A 23,482-nucleotide genomic window follows, 5' to 3' on the forward strand; every position below is an offset into this window, starting at 1 on the left:
TTGTTTCGGTTTAACACAAAGGTAAGAAAATGACAACGATAACACAATAGCGTATTATTCGTATGGTTTGGAATCCCCTGTGCTGGAAAATCACCTTGTGGGATTGCCGCAAGCGTTGTGCTAAACACACCTTTATTCCGACAATCGCAAATCCTGAGCTTCGATTGGCTGGTAGTACATGGACTGTTCGTAAATATGAGTTATGGACCAATCATGAAGGAGAAGGCGGGACAAAAGTAGCAATTCTGGATTAGGAGGCGGGGTTTGTGCGAATACGGGTAGGAAAGAAATAAAAAAGACTGCCGCAGATAGCAATGTGTCGATAGCCTGTCACGTGACCTTAGATCCAAAATGGCCGCCTTGGTGTTTTGACGAATAATACTTTTGTGTTTGTTTCATTCTTTAAATAAATCGAATATAGATTCGGAACAATTGCGAGGAGAGGACGTAGGTTTACGTTTCGGTTTGTGTTTTAGTCGAAGAGCGTCAAACAGACAATCACGGCGTATTGTTATTTGTTGTATTGTTTTATATATACTATGTACTTTTGGGGTTTGTGAGGCAGCTAGCTAGTTAGCTAGCAAAATTATCTGAGGTAAAAATTAAAAGAAAAGCGATGGAAGAGCTCAGCGCCGACGAGGTAAGACTTTATCCGTGTTGTTCGTCCCATCATGTACAATTCCTGTATAAAGAGCTCGTAAATTATCCGTATTTTTTATTAATATTTGTAATGTAATGTCATTGTCACCCTCTCAGTCGGTGCAGTGACTTGCTTTTGCGAGCTGAAGATGACTGAAGCTTCTACCGGCAGTGTGTCATAATCAGTCTCACAGTCAGTCACTAATGCTGTAATAAAATAATTTACACTGGAGATGGAATTAAACTGTGTGTACGTGGTATCAGGTATGTCATTGTACCGGCTAGGTAGCTTCCCTGTGAGGAGTTTACTGATTTCTAACCCAGCTCCTGTTTTGTTTAGCTTGCTAACGTTAGATTAGCTTGCTACAGTAAAGTCCGTCGTCGGTGTTGTTGAGCAATCTAGTTGGAAAAAACAACAACAGAAATCGATACCGTGTTTTTAATCTTGCTTTTCAAAGGTAATTTTTTTACAGGTTGATTATTTCGCTTTTGATCTGTAAATAATAACTTCTTAATTTCGCAAATCGTTTCTTATTGATCAGCCTTTGGGGTTTAAAACCTTCAGTCAGTCAGTGTCATCTTGTGCTGAACACCTTGTTTATACTTTCTGACCTTGTTCTGTAACACTGTTTTTATATATGTGTGTATATATGTATTGTTATATAACAATATATATATAAAACACTGTTAAATATAACATTTTTGTTGCAAAAATGATTTATTGTTTTTATACACAAACATTATAGCACTGATCTTTTAGTATTTTATCTTAAAGGCTTCCTGTCAGATTAAAGACGACACACGTCTTAAACAAATTCTTTGGCTTTCAGTTGAGATTTATGTCCTCATATCTTTTGCTTACTCTAATAAAACAGATTGTGCTTTTAAACGTGTTTGCCTAGTCAGATAGTACACTAAAACTCCTTTAGCTATAGACCGGTGAGTATTACAGTCAAAAATGACACTGTTTTGTCCATGTCATTGATTACTTACTGTGATTCAAGATTGTGCACAATATGGACTGATATATCTTTTATTATGTTCAGATTGTATTTCATTATTAAGAAATGTCCTGCAATTTTGGCATAATTTGGTGTCATCACACACTGAAATTTTACTCCAGTATTTTTCTTTTTTACATCGCCAAATCTTTGTCCAAAAATGTCTTTTGTCACAGAAGGGCATGTCATTATTTTGTCTGTGACAGCAAAAACCATAGAATAAAGACCAGTCTTAAGATCTGATGTGTTTTTAAGCTCTATATAAGTCCACACGTTTCAACAGATAAAGGCCACATTTGCATAACTATTAAAAAATGACGGATTCAGCAAGACAATTCTTGATATTAGAGATCTGTATGCAGAAAAATCCAGAAGTGTGCAGGTGGTTTTCTATAAGGCAAGTTTTTTCCGTTGTTCAGTCTTCTCAGTCAAGTTAACACATGTTCACCTCCTAAATATACACCAGAGAGTCTGATCAAGGGGGGAAAATGTCAGATTCAATTTAATGCTGATCCAGCATGTCGGAAACTTTCCTACTAAAATATTAGTGCCGTAGTTTGCAAAAGAAGAGAAATTGTCGGATTGTTGGAAAATACGAGGGAATGTTTTGTTTCGAGATGCTGTTTGCACACCGTGTCTCCTGACCCCTTAACGATTTACTGATGGCATAATTGCTAGCTCCGTTTTCGGCTGCACTGGCGTTTGAATCAGAACGAGGCTGAATTATCCTGCTATGCATTCATCTTCTTGGTGTTTTGCTGTCAGCCTTTATCAGGGAGGCTGTGGGCCTTGTTTTACTGTCCCCAGATGTTATGAGTCATTGGAGTGTGTGGTGATTCTCCTGCAAGACTTAACCGCTGAATAACTGCAATATTGTGTTTTAGAACACATTAGGGTTTAATTAATTCTGTTCCTTTTTTTTAATCTCCATTTTGCCTTAAGAACTGAGCTTATTTATTTCATATATATTTCCCCACTTTAACACATTCGTTATTTAATTTTATAGTGGCTGAGAATTTTAATATTACTTGGTGTTTCCCCGGTTTTCCTTGTCTTCCTTGTTTCTTTGGTTTCTTCTCACGTTCCAAAATGCTCACTTTTTGAAGGTGGTTTAAATTCTCTAACTTGCTCCTTTGTGCCGCCAGTAATCACAGGATAGGCTCCAGATCCATGACCCTGACCAGGATAAAGCAACTTGAGTGTAAATTAATGGATTTTTTTTTTTGTGTCCTACAGATTCGGAGAAGGCGGCTTGCCCGGTTAGCCGGAGGACAGACGTCTCAGCCGACCACCCCTCTGAGCACACCGTTGACTTCACCACAGAGAGAGACTCCTCCAGGTCCACTGCCTGGGCCTTCTGGTGCCTCATCACAGCCTCTGACATCCGCATCTCATTCTCTAGGCCTCAATGCCCAAAATGTTACGCCTGCCACTTCCCCCATGGGGGCTTCGGGTTAGTGTTTTGTAGCAGTGTACAAAGATAATAATAAGAATACATCTTGCATTTGTTGCTGAAAAAATCAATTCAAGAGAAAACCAACTTAAATGTGCTGAACACTCTCTTTATTTATTTATAAATGAGAAGTATCTGACAGTTTATAGTTCAGTGCTGCTTGTCGCTGAGAGACAGATTCCTTTACCCTGAGAGTACTTGTGGATGCACTGCATTTAGGCACACATCCAACGCCAACGGATGGCTCACGTTACAGTATATTGCACCACCACACAGCTTGTCTTTGAACATGCTTAGTCAGTCTTGATTAATAAATCTAACCTAATGTGTAACAGAACCATTCAGTCTATTTTAAAATTGAATAATAAGATTTTTTCTTTTTTTTTCACCGCACTGTAGAATTAAATATTCTCAGCATTTGACATAGGACATGTGAAATAATATCTCAGGAGCTGCAGAGTTTAGATCCTGGAGCGTGTTTGTATCATCAATACGAGGACAAATTGAATTCTTTATCAGTAGTCAAGGAATAATTGAAGCTAGGCACAGAGTGAAAAGTGCATCATCATCATACTGGCAGCGTCTGGATACAGCCTTGGCTGAAGTTCAACCAAAGCCTTGTAGGTGAGCCAGACTGATGGTTTGGGCTCATCTTGTGATTTACTTACTGTCTAGAGCAAACGGGGAGTACCGTCTGGTGATTACAAGTGTACTCATCGTCATCTAGGCTATGACCCAGATTCGAGGTTCTCAACCTTTCACAGCCCACCAGGTTAAAACCACTGATCTATATGTAATAAAGTTCTTTTTGTACTCATTGCTGCTCAATCATCTTGGAGACTGTCATTAAAATCAAATCCCACCCCAGTGGACAAAAAAAATAGGTTCCCTTGATCCATAATTATTATTAATGTCGTTTCTGATGAGATTAAGCATTCAGTGATTTGTGATACCGATCATTATGGATTTAACCAGCTTCGCTGTTTGTATGTGGGTTGATCTAGCGTGCCTTTATATGACTTTATTACCATGTTAGGAAGGTTACCTGTAATCAAACACAGCCATAGTAGGAGGTGAAATCGCCCATAAAAATAGACAAACCTGCTGCTTTATATCAGTCTATTGTCAGTACATTTTGAATACATAAGGAGCAAAACACAGCAGTGGTGCTTTTATTGAAAAATAATCAAAGGAGGAGCGGTGTGATGTGGGCTGATGCAAAGTGACGCACCTACATTGTGTAGTTCTCTATAATAATGTCCCAAAGTGTTTTATACCTCTTATACATTGCTGGTTGTTTTAAATTAAAGAACAACAGATTTTATGTCTCATCAGTTTATAGATGCATTTAATTTTGTCGAACATCCTTGAAAGGTTAGTTTCTGTAATCATCTTGCTATAAAGTTTGACTTCAGTGCTTTCACTTTCTCTTAGTTGGTAACAGAGGGGAAAAACAACAGCTTGTCATGCCACAGAGAAACCACAAAGCACAATGCTGTTAAGCCTTTTCCATAAAGTCGGCCTCTGACCCGATAGATAAAGGTCGTCTTTGATTTTTATGAATTAGATTATATGGAGTGGTTGTCATGTAAATCCCTGAGAATTATTATTATAGAAACAAAAACATATTATTATGAGCACATTTTATCTATGTCCACTGCGCCACAGTTACAAAACAATCTTATTCAAGTATTCATCATCGTTGTGGTATACGTCTTTACTGGTGTCTAATTTATTTCTTTCATTTAGGTGTGGCTTATCGCAGCCAGAGCAGCGAGGGAGTCAGTTCTCTCTCCAGTTCCCCATCTAACAGTCTTGAGACCCAGTCTCAGTCACTGTCTCGCTCCCAAAGCATGGACATTGACACAGCATCCTGTGAAAAGAAGTGAGGCTGTTTTTCTGCTTTTGGCCATTTGTCCCTTCACTCTCATGCAATGTGACAGTACAGTGTGAAGTCTGTAAATATCTGTCACCACATATCTCCTTGTGGAATTATTCATGTTTCTAATTTTGTATCTTAATATTGTTATTCGCTCACTGTTCTATGTGATATGACATTCAAAAATGCTTTCATGCAGCTTACGTGCGATATTTAATATTACAATGCGCCCGAGGATCCGAAATATATTTGTGTGTGTCTTCCTGTCCTGTTGCTAGCATGTCCCAGGTGGACGTGGACTCAGGAATTGAGAACATGGAAGTAGAGGATAGTGACCGCAGGGACAAACGCAGCCTGGCTGAGAAGGTAAACACTGCACTTATTACTATAGGCGTTAAATTACTAACACGTTTGTTCCTGCGTAACGGCTTTATGAATACGAGATCATTTGTGACTTGGGACATGCCGGATTATCGTGTTGGAAGGAGCAATTATAATAGGAGAAAAAGCAGTCATAAACGATTTGCAACAATACCCAGATAAGCCGAGGCATTAAAATTAGTAATAAGGAGCATCGCCTACAACAGTACACCACCAACACTACTACACAAGGCAGGTTGGGTCCATGGATTCACACTGTTGAGCCCAAATTCTGATCATACACTGCATTTGGCAGTAGAACTTGAAATGCATCAGACAGAACAAGTGATATTTTTCCAATTTTCAGAGAGCCAGTGCCATCTGTAGCTCAGACAGGAGTGGAATCTGACGTGGTTTTCTGCTGTTGTAGCTCATCAGACTAAAGTTTAGGAATGATGTGTGTACTGAGATGTGCTTTCTGTTCTAAAGAGGTGTTTACGGTGGTTGTCCTGTCAGCTCAAAGTAGTCTGGAAATTTTTATTTTCATTTCTCATCAATGAGTTAAGTCAAGTCAAGATGCTTTTATTGTCATTTCAACCATATATAGCTGTCGCAGAACACAGTGAAATGAGACAACGGTTCTCCAGGATCAGGGTGCTACATAAAACTAAGACAGGGCTGAGGACTTGTAAGTAGTCTTAGCCACATAAAGTGCAACTGTGCAACCTAGTGCAAACAGTGCAGGACAAGACCAACAAGACAGAAAAGACAGTGCAGTACAAAAGACAGTGTGGAGAAAATGTTACAAGACAATACAAAAAGTACAATACACAAAAGACAATAAACAGTAAACAGAAACAGCGCCGACCGACCAGTGTAAATACTGTAGTAAAAATGAAGCATTTCTGTGAGCAGAACAGAACGCGTTCCTGATACCAACAATCACGCCACAGTGAAAGTCACCGAGGTCACATTTTCCCTGATGTTTGTCTTCTTGGCCTGTATCTGTATAAATTTTCTCGTTAAGCCGCTGCCACTTGATTGTCTGATTCAACAGTCGAAAGATCATGAATGATCAGGTATACAGGTGTTCATGTTGAAGTGATTGGTGAACGTGTATTCAATTAAAATCATCATGCTAGATTTAGCATGTGTTTTATAGACAGTGTTAAATACCTAGCTGCATAGAGTTTATACTTTACTGATGGGGTTACGGTTAACTAACTAGCTTCAGGGAGAAGATCGTGATAATGCAGATAAAAAAATGCTGATGAGAAGAGTGTGACATATACATGTATGCTGTTCTGCAGGACTCATCATCTAACCCAGATGTGTCTGAGGAGCAGGCTCTGCAGCTCATCTGCAAAATCCTACGTGTCTCCTGGAAGGAGCAATATCGCGATGTCATCTTTCTACCCTCGCTAGCTGCAGAGTTTCAGCAAAATCCAAAAGATGGTGAGAGAGAGAGAGAGAGAGAGAGCGCAAGCAAGGGAAGATGGATGAAGAGGGTATTTATAACCCCACGTACCATGATTATCATGATGAATTGCCTTCTGTGTTTCCTTTCCTCTAGTCTATTCTGACTTCAAAGACCTGATTGGCCAGATCTTGATGGAAGTTCTTATGATGTCTACCCAGTCACGTGACTGCAACCCCTTTGCCAGCCTGACAGCCACATCACAGCCAATCACTGCTGCCAAATCTCCAAACCACCACCTGACACTGGTCCCGCCTTCCAGCCTGGGAAGCAGTCCCATGATGCCCTGTGGAGGCTCATTTGGTGCCAGCTCTCAGTCTAGGCAAGTTTGGACAAACAATGGGGCCAATTTGTAATGTACATACTTGTAGATTTGGAGATTAAAATATGCTTTGCACCAGATGTTTACTCGATATTTTTTCCTGGTCTGCTAAATCAGATTTGTTTCATACGTCGTGTTGTCTATATTAATTTGTTGCCATTTTCCCCAGAAATTTTTTGTTTTGTCAATCACGTTTCCATTTTGATGTTTTGTGAAATTTCCTGTTGCTTTCAGTCTGTATGGATGTAGTCCATACCTTGGGCAAAATTCTGCCAGGATGAGTGCTCCATCTGTATCGACACCATTAATTCCACCATCACTCCCACCTCCCTCTGCCATCTCACCCCCACCTCCACCTGAGCCTCCAACTATGCCTCAACCTTCTCCCAGTCCATCAGCCCTGCACCTCAGTTCCCCATATTCAACCCCATCTTCTCCAATGCCCATCTCTCAGAGACCCAGAGCGTACTCTCTCAGCTCCTCTCAGGTCTCCTCCTTCCCTGTGAGCGTAAGCCCCATGTCTGGCTTATCTACTCCTACCCATGCTTTACCCACACCTTTGAGCCCCCAGCCTGCTCCTCTGCCATCTCCTAGACCCCAGACTCGTCAAACCAATGTCCCATTTTCCTTTGTGCCTGGCTCTCCCACTACTACAGCCAGAAGAGCTGCTCAGGCCTCCTGGATGCCTGCTAGGTATCTTCTTACTGTGTTAGATGTGAAGTTTTGCCCACTACACCAGGAAAAAAATACTAATAACATTTCACCAACTGATAAGAAAATATTTGGTTTAAAGTTATTTAGTAGTGAATTATTTTATTAAACTGGTATAAGGCACATTATGTAACCGTTAACCCATGCATGCAGGTGCACAAACTAAGCAGGGGTTAGCTTCTGAAATTGCTTTAGTTTTTAACGCAAATGTATTTTACACTCTTTGCCGCTGCTATGTAGTTTCAGTTCATTATTTGCTCTGTAGCCTGTCTAGCTAGAATTAATCAGTAATGTTGATCTGATGTGTAATTGACAGTAGTGCCATGCTTTCCTTGAGAGATCTCATTAATCCCTCCCCTGTACTTCATTCCTCATCTTAATATCTTCCTATACCGCGTCCGTCTGTACGCTGTGGCCGCGTCAGCCCTTTCCCGCAACTTTTCTTTGCCCTGTCTGACACGTCTCAAGACAGCAGTGATGAAGAGCTGGAGGAAGATGAGGAGGAGGATTTTTCTGGGGTTCAATTTGGGTCAAGGTACCAGTGCCAGTGTGTGTTGCATACTTTAGAGTGCTGCCTGGCCACTAACATAAACACATTGTGCCCTGCACTGGCACAACAAATGGGGATTGCCATAAAACATAGCCCATTGGTTTAGAGTAGGTAGTTTCATGTTTGACATGGACCTTATTTTTAACCTACAGCATTCTACTTTGTCTTTTTTACATTTACATTTTATCATTATTTTTTATTTAAATGCAACAGCTAGTCAATTTCATGAGCATGAATATGATCCGGTCAAACTTTTAACACCATCTCTGTCTATGCTTCTATTGTTGTCTTTGTCTTTACACCATGAAACAATTTATTTCATGAGGCTAATCATGTCAGTGGTATTAATGTTATGTTGGATTCGAATTGCTCACACATTGAGGTGCTTTATCCATGCAGGAATGAATAAATAATATGACTAATAAGAAAGCCAGAGCTGTGCTGTGGAGTGTCTTCTCACTCAGGAATCCTCACTAATGCCTGTCTTATCGAAACGTCCTGTTTTCATCGACTCTCTGTGATATGCTGTAGTTTTTGATCCTTGCTTTTTATTTAAAATGGGGAAAATTAACAGCAAACGTTTGAGAATTACTCAGACGAGACCAAGAAACCTTTTTAAGATCAAGGTTCATCTCGGTCTGCTTTTGAATGTATTGCATCTACTCAAGACCTGCTTTAAAATTCTGTATTCTAAAGATTTTTAAGTATTTCTTAAACTAACACAAAGCCTGTCAAGCCTTCTTTTACAGTAGAAACTGGTGATATAACTTCTCCATTTCTGATTTCTCGTGTTATTTGTTTCTAACAATCTCCGTTTATTTCTGTTTCTCCGTGTAGCTCGGGTGCGTCTGGCGTCGGAACGGCCGGTGATTCAGTCTGTGACCGCTTTACCATCGAAGCGTGTAAGGAGACTGAGATGCTGAACTACCTCATTGAGCGCTTCGACAGTGTGGGCATGGAGGAGAGGAAAGCTCCTAAGGTACTAGCTGTTCACAGAGAAAAGCTCGCTCTAATGAAGCAACCAGAAAAAAAAAACCTGATACGTTTATTTTCAGAGCTCTTTTACACAACATTATCCTTCTGGGATTAAAATAGAAAACTCAGTCATACGCTTCCAGGACATGAAATTAAAACTCATCGTACCATTGAGCATGTGGGATTCCACTCTTCAGACTTATGTTGTGAAGAAATCTGCCTGCTGTACTTCCTCATTCTGAATGCCATGTTGTGCTCTTGTAGATGTGCAGCCAGCCAGCGGTCAGTCAGCTGCTCAGCAACATACGCTCCCAGTGTATTTCCCATGCTGCTCTTGTGCTGCAAGGGGCCCTTACCCTACCCAGGTCAGTGTTTACGGCCAGTCTTTTGTCCTTGGGGTGTCCTCTCTTATAATCAGCAGACTGCAGTATGGCCTGAAGAATCATTTTTAATGCATAGCCTCCTTTAATAGAAAAAATGTATTACATTTACATTTCTTAAATGTCTGTTAGATGGATTGTTTTATTAGGTTATTATTATTTTTTTCTATATGCATTTTGCAAACATAATTTTTTGAATAACATTCATTGGTACAACCTATAGCTCTGCCCCAAAACACAGTAAATTTGATCACCCTCATCGCTGGTTAGGGTTATGTGGCAAAAATATATAAAATATATAGACAACTATGTCTCCGTTCTAAAGAATAGTGCTTTTATATTTGGCTTGATTTCATCAAGCTGTTGTTTCACTGAAAAATATTAAACGTAGCCAGAGGGATGTACTCTTAGGGCCTTTTTACACCTGGTCACTTCATGTGTTTTCTCTGATCCGATAGCTATCTCTATCTCTATTCTCTATCTGATTTGTTAAAACTGTTCCATTTACAATAGGCCACATAAATGCGTCTCGGCGAATCGGATATCAATCTGATCTTTCTACTCCTGCCCAAAATGCAAATATATTTTACCTCATTTTGGTGTATGCGGTTTTCAGAAAGCAATCGAAAAGAAGACGAAAAAACATGTTACGACGGTTATGCTACAAAAAACAGCATTTACTGTTTGCCGCATTTTCGCTGGTGGCAGCAGTGCATTTTAAGACCCAACGAGACACCTGGGTGAAAGATCACTCGCGAGTGACGCACTTCCGTTTAGGAGTATAGCGCTGACGTATGTGACTTGAACAACCACATTCATTTACACCTGTCCAGTTTCATCTGAAATGCGTCCCAGACCTCCTCCTGAAGGGGTTTGAACCATCGGATTTATATCCGTCTCGGAAACGTTTCGGGGGGCATTTAGACCTGGTCTTTTTATGATCGGATAGCTATCTGATCACAGAAAACTCTTGAAGTGACCAGGTGTAAAAAAAAAGCCCCTTAGACACCCTGCTTTTATATTTGTGTTCATTGCAATTGTAACTTTACCTCTCTACAAACCTACCCAGGGCTCCTCTGCAGCCCTCCCTGCTGGTGCCCTACATGCTGTGCCGGAACCTTCCATACGGCTTTATCCAGGAGCTGGTGCGCATGACTCAACAGGAGGAGGAAGTGTTTAAACAGGTGGGAGGTGCTGCACACGCTGCATGCTGATTCACTTCACATTTGAGGCTGAGGAGGTGGATTTAATTGATGTGTCAGGCTCAATGACCTCAAATCTCTTATCTGTAGTCCTCAGTTGTTGTTTTTTGTTTTGTGTGTATGTGTTTGTTGTATGCAGCATGGTGTGGTGTTATTGACAGAATCCTGTGGTGCATTTGAAGCAGCAGGAGGCTTTAAAAATAAACCCAAAGATTTGAATTTGTTGTGACATTTTTTAAGACTCTAATCTCACTGTATTTCTTCTTCTAGATCTTTGTCCCCATTCTCCAAGGGCTTGTATTAGCTGTGAAAGAATGTTCTTTTGACAGCGATAATTTTAAATATCCTCTGATGGTAAGAGAAATTTGGTTTCATGAGCTTTCTCTTACGTGGACCTGTGGCAGACTTTGTTATAAAATATCCTAAATGTAAAATGAACATGATCTATGGTGCATCATTTTTTACAGGCTTTATCTGAGCTTTGTGAAATTAAATTCGGAAAGACGCATCCCATGTGCAATTTGGTAAGTCGATTATTTATTTATTTGACTACCTGTTTTTGTAAGACTTAATGTGACTAGTTGTACAAAACCTCTACCCTCTATACACGTGGGATTGTACAGATCACCTCTCTACCGCTGTGGTGTCCTGATCCTGTAAGCCCTGGGGCAGGCAGAGAAATTCAGAGACTCTCGTTCCTTGGCGCCTTCTTCAGTCTTTCTGTCTTCGTAGAGGATGATGTGAGTTAGTACTAGCGAGGCAGCGACACAAATTAGCACAGCGCGATGAGAAATTGAGGTGAACTTTTCACGTGTAATTTTCTCACGTATTGCATGCTGTTCTGTTTCAGACAAAAGTCGGAGACAAATACTTCTCAGGCCCTGCTATTACTATGGAGAACACGCGTGTGGTCAGTCAGTCCCTACAACACTATCTGGAGTCTGCTAGGGTAAGTGTGCTGACTCAGGAGCTTGTTCATTTGTTTTAATTAGATGTAATTATAAAACAGTTGTCAGTCACTGGAACAATTGGCTGGAATATTTGCTTCATGGTGTTGAGGTGCTTGTGTAATAGCACAGGGTTCTATTGTTAGCCAGTAGCCTATTGTTATTGTTATTGCTTTTGCCATGTTTGGGTAGGGCTGGGCAATATGGCTGAAAAGTGCATCACGACATCAGTGTTTCACATCGGTCGATATCGATAATTATTGATATTTTTTATGACCCATTTAAAATAAGGACCAGGAGAAAAATATATTACAGTTAAACATTTTTATTTTAAACTTAACCTTCCCCTGATCATAATCCCCTCAGATATTAAGACGGAAATATCAACAACCATGGAAAAAAGCCACAATGAAAACAACAATGATCTCTTAACATTTAAGGTGCAAAATGAAAATAAATGTAAGAAATGTTTAATAAAGTGTAATAAAATAGTGCAAAGTGTTAAATATAAACTTAGAGAAACCTGAGAAATTTAGTGCAAGTTTAGTGTGAGGACGTTCACTAGCTGTTCACCGTCTGGTGAATAAAGTGTTTTAAAATATGTGCAGTGCTTTGTAAACATAAATAAAACTGAGGTAGACTGACATACATCTGTAATATATATATAAAAAAAACTTGATACAGTACAGTAACATTGAAATATAAAACCTGCAGAAATATGAAAAAGTAACAAGTTATTCTTACTCTAATCATACTTGAAGTTGAACTATTCACTTTTTTATTGCACTCATTTTCTGCTTATCAGTCGCCGGTTACTGAAGAGGAATCCAGCAGACCAGCACGAGACAACGATATGGCGCAACCAAACTTGATACTGTTACATGATTGGCTGTTAGCGTGTCACTCCCTACGTTGCTAGGTTACCAGAGAGTGAGTGCCTTCGTTAATGCAACCAAACTTGCTTTGCAACCTCTGTTTTATTCCGACAAAGAATAAAAAATATCGGACGTTTTATCAAACACACTTTTTTATTGATATCGATCATGTGTCTATCGCTATACATATCGTTATCGTTTTATCGCCCAGCCCTATGTTTGAGTACAGAATGGATTACTGATAACTGAAAGGCCTCTGAGTAGAATTGTTGTGTTGTATTTATTCATTTATTTATTATTTTGGGGGCACTGCAGTCCCTCAGAGGAAGAGCTACTGTTTCTATTCATTTAAATATGCTGTCACATATTGGTGTGTTTTGAGGCTGTGATTATGGTTTTGTGCTCCTCAGGGTGACCTTTTTAAAATCCTCCACAACATCTTGCTAAACGGAGAAACGAGGGAAGCTGCTCTCAGCTACATGGCAGCTCTGGTTAATCGTAATGTGAAGAAGGCTCAGATGCAGGTAGGTCTCGAATCTGATTACAGTTGATCCAGAATGCGTGTGAACTGGTACTGTTAGACAGACTCTAATGAATATGGTATTCATTTATTAACACATTTATTTATTATTTCCTCCTTTGCATTGCGGCTACAGACGGACGATAAACTGGTGTCCACAGATGGCTTCATGATGAACTTCCTGTGGGTGCTACAGCAGCTGAGTATGAAGATTAAGCTAGAGACAGTGGATCCTCTGTACATCTTCCACCACAAGTGTCGGCTGAATGTGAGCCTTGAGGAGACGCGGCTGAAATCCAGCCTCGAGGAGCTGAAGAGTTGGCTTGCAGAGCTGCGTGAGTACATGTCTAACATGTTCGACACTATGTGCCTTCTCTCTTATTTAGCTTTTTTCCTTATACAAAATTCTGTTAAATATTAAAGGTGGGATCTGAAATCACCAAAACAAACACGCCCCAACCCAAAAGTTGTCTCACCCCTGTTTTGATAGCTCCGCCCCACACATACACTAGACAAGTAGAACCCAAGTATAATCCAGACAAGTATTATGGCAGAACCTGTTGGGGCAGCTGACCGAGGATATATTTTTATCAATAAATGAATGTTTTTTTTTTTAGCACTATGTGTTGTACCGTGAAAAGTTTAGCTCTGTTTCACGCGGACGACGTGCAGTTATCTCCGGCGCTGGAAAGCTGATCCTATATTAACACGGGTCCTACTTCTTGCCTTATCGTAATCCTCTGTAATTCACTTTCTTTCTTTGTTTTTATCCGCCATGTCTATGTTAAATCCGCTTTCTGCTTATGTCACAAATGCGCACTGAACTCTCTCTCTCTGCCCATATTGACAAGACATGCATGACAAAAATGTGCTCAGGGGAAAACCAATCATCTACCCCGTATGTAAAAGTAGTCCTTTTGATTTATTTACTGCTCATGCTGGCTGTCAATTCATAAACCTCCACCTCTTTCACCAGCTTTCGGAGGTTCTAGCACAGGCATTATATTAGGGGTTTGATTTGGTAAAGAACACTGATGGAAGGATCTGTATTTCTTTAGATTCTCAGCTATCTTCAGCTAATTTCTTACATAATACGTTATAAGCTAGTTGGGTCATACTCGCTGATGTGGCATATCGTTATTTGTCTATGTCCTTTCTTAGATGCAAAGCCTTCCAAGTTCTCGGAGCCCAAATTCCCTACGGAATGTTTCTTCCTGACACTACATGCGCACCACCTGTCAATCTTGCCTGGATGCCGGCGTTATATTCGCAGACTAAGAGCCATCAGAGATCTGAACAGGTACATGCATGGATACTCACTATTCTCAGTAAGAATAGTACAACTTTCAGTGTTATGTGTTATTAGGTTGGAATAGTTTTAAAGCTGTTCTGTCTAAATATCCCCTGGGAGTGAACATGAATGCTTTGCTCCGAGCTGTCATTTTGGCCTTTTCCAAACACTTCTTGACCCGAGAGCTTAGATGATGTTTTACTTAGCTTACCGCACCATCGTTCCAGTCTCTCACATTAAAAGGCAAAGCCCAGGGGAGATAGCTTTAATGAGCTCAGTTTGTCTGACAGTTCTCTGTTCTAAGCTGATAGTTCCCCCTACTGTTGGCATCACATAACACTCAGCAAGGGCAGTATGATATTTCATGGCTTTACATGAACTGTGTACTGCAGAACTGTAGAGGAGCTGAAAAACAGCGAGAGCCAGTGGAAAGACACCCCACTGGCCATACGTCACAGAGAGATGTTGAAGAGATGCAAAACCCAGCTGAAGGTTTGCTTCAACTTCTTTCCTACTTTCTTTTCTGTATTTTGTTTTGTACGTTAAAAAATCCAAAGGAGAGAAAAACGGTGATACTAACTGTTGGAGACATAAGTAATAAATTAGAAATAATATAATAAAAAAATATAAACACCTTGATTTTGTTTTCAAGCTGAATTCCAACAAACGTTACATTACTTTCACACTTATTATTCACGGAAGATGATTTTTATTCTGTATGTCTTGAAGATGATTTTATTCTGTATGTCTGCGAGTCAGTATACAGACCGATATATCTAGCTGTTTGAGGAACTGACAGAAATAAAAGTGTACTAAATATAATTAAATAGTTATTTAATAGTTATATAAATAAATATTCGTCATCTAAGCATGCGCAAGTACAACACAGTTGCTGGACGAACAGCAGGAGCAACACTATGGGGGTTCGTTTCTTGGACAGTTGGAGCAAAAATAAGTTTTATTGAAAAGATTCATTTTTTTTTTTACATGTTCAGATTCTCTCATAAGTGCTGTCTTTAGGATGTTCTCAAAGTGTTTAATGGAATTTGCATTGATTTACTTACCAAAACCTAATTTTGTACCACATCATAGTGGACTAGCTAGGAAGCATTTACTAAGCAGAATGAAGCACAGACCTAGGCGCATTTCAAAGACCGATTCATACTGACCATATTCAGACTTCTTCTGAAGTACTGCAGTTTTAATGGCTTATAGTTATTTAATAACTCAAGTTTTATTCAAAATGTTTGTAGTTCATTTGGAACTCAGGCAGGTGGCACTAGAAAAAGTAAAGCAAAACTCTCTCTAAGCTTTAAATGAGCTTTTGTCTTGAGCCGAGGATGAAAGTAAAGTTCATCGACAGACATTTACTTGCAGACATATTTAATAATAGCAACCTTTTCTTAACAAAAATGTTTTTTTTAAACTGTCATAAAGTTGAGTTATTTTTGCTGTGCTTGTAGAAATTAGTACGTTCCAAGGCTTGTGCTGATGCCGGCCTGCTGGATGAAAATCTACTGCGCAGATGTCTCCAGTTTTACAGTACAGTCATTCAGCTCATCATGCGCATGGTAGACCCTGCCTACCCAAGGTCAGCCTCTTCCTTATTTATTGCTGAATCTTGCATCACTTAACTTGCGACGTTCCTCTTACTCGCCTTTATCTGTCCTGTATCATGTTATAGCGTCACCTTGCCCCTGAATCCTGAGATCCCTAAAAGCTTTGCTGCCCTGCCCGAGTTTTACATTGAGGATGTTGCCGAGTTTATGCTTTTTATTGTGCAGTAAGTTCATCACATTATGATTTGTCTTTATTTTTATCTGATCAATCAAAGACAGAACTTTCTTTGTTTATTTTTCTGAAGTTTTGTTTTGTTCCCAAATGACGACGTGCTCCGTTTCATTTTCCTCTCTCTGACAGGTATTCTCCTCAGGTTCTGTACGAGCCGTGCACTCAGGACATCGTGACCTTTCTGGTGGTGTTCATCTGCAGTCAGAACTACATCAGAAACCCCTACCTGATTGCCAAGCTGGTGGAGGTGTTGTTTGTTACTAACCCAGCAGTTCAGCCTCGCACCCAGCTCTTCTTTGAGATGATCGAGAACCACCCGCTGTCAATCAATCAGCTTGTCCCTGCCCTCATGAAGTTTTACACGGGTTAGTTAACTGGGTTCTTTTTAGCCATGTGCTTAACAAAGGAATTAAAGGTTGTTTCCTTTTAGCGGTCATCTCACTGAACAATTCAATGGATTTGCATGACCACACCAGCGACTATAAAAAACGTTCATTTCTGAAATGGAAATAAGGATTTCACAGAAAATGTCATTTCTGTCCAGTGTTGGGCAATAACGTGTTACTGTAACCCAGTTACTTTTGACAGTAACTAATACTCTAACGCATTGCTTTTTAAATAAAGTAACTCCGTTCCCGGGGGCACAGTGGCTTAGTGGTTAGCACGTTCGCCTCACACCTCCAGGGTTGGGGTTTGATTCCCGCCTCCACCTTGTGTGTGTAGTTTGCATGTTTACCCCCGTACCTCGGGGGTTTCTTCCCCCGGTCCAAAGACATGCATGGTAGGTTGATTGGAAAATTGTCCGTAGTGTGTGAGTGAATGAGTGAATGTGTGTGTGTTTGTGTGTGTGTGTGTGTGTGTGTGTGTGTGTGTGTGTGTGTGTGTGTGTGTGTGTGTGTGTGTGTGTGTGTGTGTGTGTGTGTGTGTGTGAGTGTGTGCCCTGCTATGGGTTGGCACTCCGTCCAGGGTGTATCCTGCCTTGATGCCCGATGACACTTGAGATAGGCACAGGCTCCCCGTGACCCGATGTAGTTTGGATAAGCAGTATAAAACGAATGAATTGTAGGATTGGTGGATGCCAACCACTGTGGGCGTGTTCCCGTTCATTCTTGTATGTGTGGCAGTAATGGCGAGTTTCTCAAAGTGGAAATATGCTCATTATTTCTTCAAAAAAATATCTAAAAAGTTACTTTTAACAGTAACACGTTACTTTTTGGTGTAAGTAATCAACAAAGTAATCAAGTTACTTTTTTGAATGAAGTAACTAGTAACTGTAACTAGTTTTACTATTTCTTAGTAACTAGCACAACACTGTTTCTGTCTTAGCAAAATAATCCTTTGTGTTGAATCTACATTGTTTTAATAGTTCCTCTTTTCCCCTCGTTTTCTACAGATGTCGAACATACAGGAGCCACTAGCGAGTTTTATGACAAATTCACCATCCGCTACCATATCAGTACCATTTTTAAGAGCCTTTGGCAAAACATTGGCCATCATGGCACCTTCCTTGAGGAGTTCAAGTGAGTTTATTTCCTAATCTGAACGATACAGTTACAGACAATGTGTACTCATCAGCTGCAATAGAAAAATATGCATGATTCGTAGTGACTGTTACGTTGTGTAATACGCAGAGATGGTGGACTCGAGTCATATGACTTGACTCGAGTCAGACTTAAGTCGCAAATTTGAGACTTGAGACTCGCTTGACAAATATAAAAAAAAGACTGTACTTGACTTCAACTTGACATTCATGACTTGAGACTTGACTCGGACTTGAGTTAAATGATCCAGAGATGCGGACTCGACTTGACTCGAGTCAAACTTAAGTCGCAAATTTGAGACTTGCTTGACAAATATTAAAAAAAGTCTCTACTTGACTTTGACTTGACATTCATGACTTGAGACTTGTGACTTACATGTGTGACTTACTCCCACCTCTGGTAATAAGGTGTAACACAAGACAGGGCATGCAATGTGTGAAGAATAACACTGGGAACATTTTTAAACACTCAACAAAGGGAATTATTTTGAGAACCATAAGAGAGAAAAAAATGCCATACAGCACAAACGCTTGTGTCAGAAAACCGACGGTCGGAAAGCTTTAACGCTGGAGACTCCTTCTTTAACTGTTAAACTTTCCGCAAGTAGATATTTATTTAGCTTCTCAACAACTTTGTTTGTCTTTGTTAAACAGCATGCTTTTATCTTCTGTTTATTGTTAGTCATAAATTAAGTGGAGCATCTGCCATACAATTCCCTGCTAACGATCTGTTACTCTAGAAATTATAATGTACTGAACGAGGGCGTTAATAAAACCTGTGGTGTGAATTACAGCTGATGCTGCTGTCACCGTTATAGAAAATTAATCGACAACTGATGACCGTGATGATTCTTCTTAAACAATTCATCACCCCTGTGGTTAAGAATAATTTGATGTTGATTTATTTATTTTTTTACCTCCCAATTTGAAACACCAGCTCTGGGAAACAGTTTGTGCGCTACATTAATATGTTAATCAACGACACAACGTTTCTGCTGGACGAGAGCTTGGAGTCTCTGAAGCGCATCCATGAGATTCAAGAAGAGATGAAGAACAAGGAGCAGTGGGATCAGCTGCCCAGGGTTAGTGCATAATTTATCTGTATCGCTCTGGTCCAAACTGAGCGTTCATGCAGAATGTTTGATAGAAAATTGTACAGCTGAAGTGAACGGAAAGTAAGTTTAGATTCACCCACATTGATGCGTGTATCCCTTTTTTGTCTCAGGACCAGCAGCAAAGTCGCCAGTCCCAGCTGACTCAGGACGAGAGAGTGTCTCGCTCTTACCTGGCTTTAGCCACAGAGACCGTGGACATGTTCCACATTCTGACCAAACAAGTCCAGAAACCTTTCCTCCGCCCGGTGAGTCCTTTCTAGGGGTTTTTGTGCACAGAACTACCAGTACTATATAATCTGGGAGAATCAGGTGCTTTGTTATAGAGCAATACAAAAATGATTCATTTTACATATAGATAAAGCAATGACATTATCAAAAACAAGAGAACAGAAGTTGTACTTGTGTTTCAAGAGGGGTTAATAAAGCAATGAGGGCTGGATTGTGTTTATCTATGTAGCTTTGATAAACAAGTAAACAGTGAAGGATTAGTACACACCTGCTGCCCTGTAAATGAACCTCTCGCACTCTGATCCCATCAGGTATTTATAGTCTCGAGTGAAAGTTGATGCTTGTAGCCATCGAACAGAGTTTGTATAGAGAGCGTAAGGAAAGAATCCTATTTATTCTAATAAATCTTAACGAGTACAGTACGGACGACGTAAATATACAGTGCTTGATGCTTGGTGCTAAATAATTTTTTCCTGATTGCTGAGAGATGTTCTGGTGAATCATACAGGAATTGGGTCCACGACTGGCTGCCATGCTGAACTATAATCTCCAGCAGTTGTGCGGGCCAAAGTGTCGGGACCTGAAGGTAGAAAACCCGGAGAAATATGGTTTTGAGCCCAAAAAGCTGTTGGACCAGCTTACTGATATCTACCTGCAGCTGGACTGTGCTCGCTTTGCTAAAGCCATTGCCGATGACCAGGTTTGAAGCTCGTTTCTAACATCCCAGAGTCTCATGTGATTAAAATGACGGAGTAAAATCTGTTATTTATCGTTCTCTTGGTTTTCGGTGTGATCAGAGATCGTATAGCAGGGAACTCTTCGAGGAAGTGATTTCTAAAATGAGGAAGGCAGGTATCAAATCCACCATTGCCATCGAGAAGTTTAAGCTGCTGTCCGAGAAGGTCGAGGAGATTGTGGCACGCAACTCTCAGTCTGAGATGGACTACAGCGATGCTCCAGATGAATTCAAAGGTAAAGTTGAAGTATATGCCTGTCGTGGAGGTTCTGAGGTTTGAGAGATTTAAAGTATAAAGGATCACACTGGTAGACATGGGCAAAAGTAAAAAAAAAAAAAAGGTTTCACAATTTATTGTGCTCAGCTGCACAGCAGGACCCAACACTCTGCATATAGCTTGAGAGATGAAGGGCCACCATCATTGATTACATCAAGATTTTATAGACAGAACTCAATTAAAGAAGAGCAAATCATCATCAATCATTGGTTCAAAATCACTGCGTGCTCATCTCCTGATGAAGCTAATCTGGCCCGGGCCAAGGTCTGCTAGAAGGCATACTAGAAGGTTTACTGGACGTTGTTTATGCCTAATTCCCAACAACTCGTCTCCAGTCCCTCCTGCCCCTGTCATAATCTTAAGAAAACAACCGATGACTGTCCGTCTCTGGTCACTACAGATACAAGGTAAAACCATAGAAGGACAAGGCCTTATAAACATCTTTAGATTAGAAATTCCCACCACAATGCCCTTACCTAAATGCTGGACAATAAATTGGGGGTAGAATTCAGGGTAAACACTTGCTTTGATTTCTTCTGAATGCATGCAATTGTAACACATTTGTATCCTCTGAGGTGTTACGCTAAAATCTATTCCACATGCCGAAAACTTATCTCGCTGTTTTTTGTCAGATCCTCTGATGGACACTCTTATGACTGATCCAGTTCAACTACCATCTGGAAACATTATGGACAGATCCATCATTCTACGACACCTTCTGAACTCCCCAACTGACCCCTTTAACAGGCAGCCTCTCACTGAAAGCATGCTGGAGTCAGGTATATAAAACACACTAATTACAGGCAGTGGGTTTTTTCCAGAACAGTTTTAAAGCTCTTATTCAGACCTGACGACATCCATAAACACTTTTCTTATAAGTTTGAATGTTAGGAATAAATGTTTGCTGTTGATGTTTGCTGTTACAAGAGTAATAATCAGCCTCCCTGATGTTGATTAGTTTACTTTAAGAACATGGCCTGAAGTGTTTTATCTGTTCCTTTCATTTTATTCTTATTCTTATATCAGCAATTGTACGTTGTTTTCTCATTCATTTTCTAATTCAGTAGCGCTGTGGTATTATTTACTTTACCATGTCTATACTCCATCTTTGAATATGCAGTATGCTTATAGAGGCTGGGAAATTAATTATCATAGTTTTCGTTATCGTAAATGAGCTCCATGAGTGTTTTATCATATACCGAAAACATCTCTTATTCACTTGACCATGACTGAAAAGCTGTTTTGTGTCTGCTGCAGTTCCAGAGCTGAAGGTTCGTATCCAAGCTTGGATGAGGGAAAAGCAAGGAGGACGCTTTTCTCAGTGAGCTACACTCACCAACACATTTTTTGCTGCACCAGAAATCAAGTTTAAGAAGATTGAAAAGAGAGACAGTGTTTTTTTTTGTTTTTTTTTTAACTTTTTCCCCAGTTTTTCCATCTTAAAGGATCTTTGGTTCTAAATTGAAGCATCATAATAAAGATTAGACTTTTAAAAGATTTTTGCTTATGACTTTGTATATATTACATATATACTTATATTTAATTGAGTGGATGCATACCGAGACGTAGAGGAACTTTCCGAGCCTAACTCCAAGGACGTTTTGTTCTCAAAAAAAAAAAAAAAATGTTGCAAATTTAAATTGGTTTACGTATTTCTTTTCTTTTAATCAATTGGTATTTTTACGTTATAAATGAGTTCTTGGTGGTTTTAAACGTAAGTGAGAAGGAAGGAAATATTGCGCTGAGTAACTCCATTTTGAATTACATTGCTATTCTACAACCATGCAGCCTAGGAGCATGGGCTAAAACGCATTGCTATTACGTATTGGTTGTAAAGCTAACATACTGAGCCCTGGCCGTTTATGTATCCTTGATCGTACCAGATTGGTTTAGGAAAAGAAAAAGCTAGAAATGGTGGTGATGGATGAATCTCAGTGGAGTATCAGTTGATTTCAGAAGCTGTATTACAAACATTTTGTATTATTAATCATAGATAACGCACAAGCGGCCACCCGAGCACTTCGTTTAGTGTTTCCAGAGTGTTTAAGCTAGAACATCAGATGAAAACTGAGAATGTGAAACAGTTTACAGCATGATCGTGATGAAAACAATGCCAGTACATACAATGTCTGCTTTTTAATTTATTTTTATTTGATTTTTTTTTCCATTTTTAACTTGCACAGTTTTATACAATGAATTGATTCTTCATTCTTTGTTCTTCATATTAACCCTGGTTGTGAAATTAAAAAAAAAATTTCATCGTGAAATAAATAAATAAGTCATTTTTACGTAAAGTCTAACTGCACAGGAATCCACTTTGCTACAAACATTTTTCTGACCCAGGACTTCAAACTGTAATAAATGGTAATGCGCACATGCGGTTGTTTTCGCTGTTATTGCTTTCGTACACAGATGAATTGGGGTGGAACCATAAAGACTTTCAAATGCATAAATAAATTAAGATGTGTTTTTCTGGTCGATTGTGCTGGTGACTATCTGATAGTGAAGCAAAAGCATAGTACAATGATTTTAGGTAACATTTTGCCTTTTATATGTTTTAGCTGAGCATGGGGTCAGTAGTAATACTATAAATTGCTGTGATCAGCAACAAGCTACAGTGATGACCCCATCTCATCTGCACATCAAACAGCAACTTATATATACATACATACATACACATATAAATGAATGCCATTTTCCTCATCTGGAGTTTTGGAGATTTTGATCTGTGTTAATTTTTAACGCAACGGTAACCAAAATAGGTAAGTTCTGATCACTGTGTTGCTGATCAGTTAACATGGTTGGACAAAATCACAGTGATTGATTGATATTTGAGAATGCTGGTTACTTAGAATATTTGATTTCAAAACTTGGGAAAAAATATTCCTGGAAATGTTTACGGCACGAGGTCAAAGGTCTGAGCGTATTATATGTCATTTGTGTGATTGGCGTATTTCTGCTTCAGGTACAGTAGGGACGTTGATCCCTGCATCCACTTGAGGGGAAAAAAGTGTTCACAATATTGTCAGGAGATTAAATTTATGTCGAGAAGATACCACAGCCACCAGTGTTCAGGAGTCCAAGAGTGTATCTGGGTGGAATAGATAGATGGATGGAGTTAAACTAAACTAAACTAAACAGCAATTTTCTCCCTGCAAGTCACAAAACTGTGACAAACTCTATAAACCCTGTATACATCAAATCACTAACAAC

At 39.7% G+C, this 23,482-nt stretch overlaps 1 protein-coding gene across 2 annotated transcripts; it reads left to right on the plus strand.

Annotated features, from left to right (window-relative positions):
- The first annotated feature begins 318 nt into the window (after window positions 1–318).
- Window positions 319–22,649, plus strand: ube4b (ubiquitination factor E4B, UFD2 homolog (S. cerevisiae)). 2 transcript variants are annotated; one of them, XM_027170451.2, is made up of 29 exons: window positions 319–640; window positions 2,877–3,093; window positions 4,843–4,978; window positions 5,251–5,338; window positions 6,643–6,787; window positions 6,906–7,131; window positions 7,366–7,824; window positions 8,267–8,377; window positions 9,230–9,371; window positions 9,632–9,732; window positions 10,817–10,931; window positions 11,220–11,303; window positions 11,417–11,473; window positions 11,573–11,689; window positions 11,800–11,898; window positions 13,182–13,295; window positions 13,428–13,626; window positions 14,453–14,591; window positions 14,975–15,074; window positions 16,046–16,173; window positions 16,267–16,365; window positions 16,503–16,738; window positions 17,767–17,893; window positions 18,851–18,995; window positions 19,139–19,273; window positions 19,765–19,956; window positions 20,054–20,228; window positions 20,902–21,048; window positions 21,527–22,649. In XM_027170451.2, the coding sequence occupies exons 1-29, from the start codon at window positions 617–619 to the stop codon at window positions 21,592–21,594; spliced, it is 4,125 nt and encodes a 1,374-aa protein (XP_027026252.1). In that variant the 5' UTR covers window positions 319–616; the 3' UTR covers window positions 21,595–22,649. The 2 variants fall into 2 exon arrangements, with proteins under 2 accessions (XP_027026252.1, XP_027026253.1); XM_027170452.2 differs by lacking the exons at window positions 7,366–7,824; window positions 8,267–8,377 and having other exon boundaries at window positions 321–640.
- The last annotated feature ends 833 nt before the right edge of the window (window positions 22,650–23,482 follow it).

Source organism: Tachysurus fulvidraco, chromosome 23, assembly GCF_022655615.1.
Source record: "Tachysurus fulvidraco isolate hzauxx_2018 chromosome 23, HZAU_PFXX_2.0, whole genome shotgun sequence".
Lineage (NCBI taxonomy): Eukaryota > Metazoa > Chordata > Actinopteri > Siluriformes > Bagridae > Tachysurus > Tachysurus fulvidraco.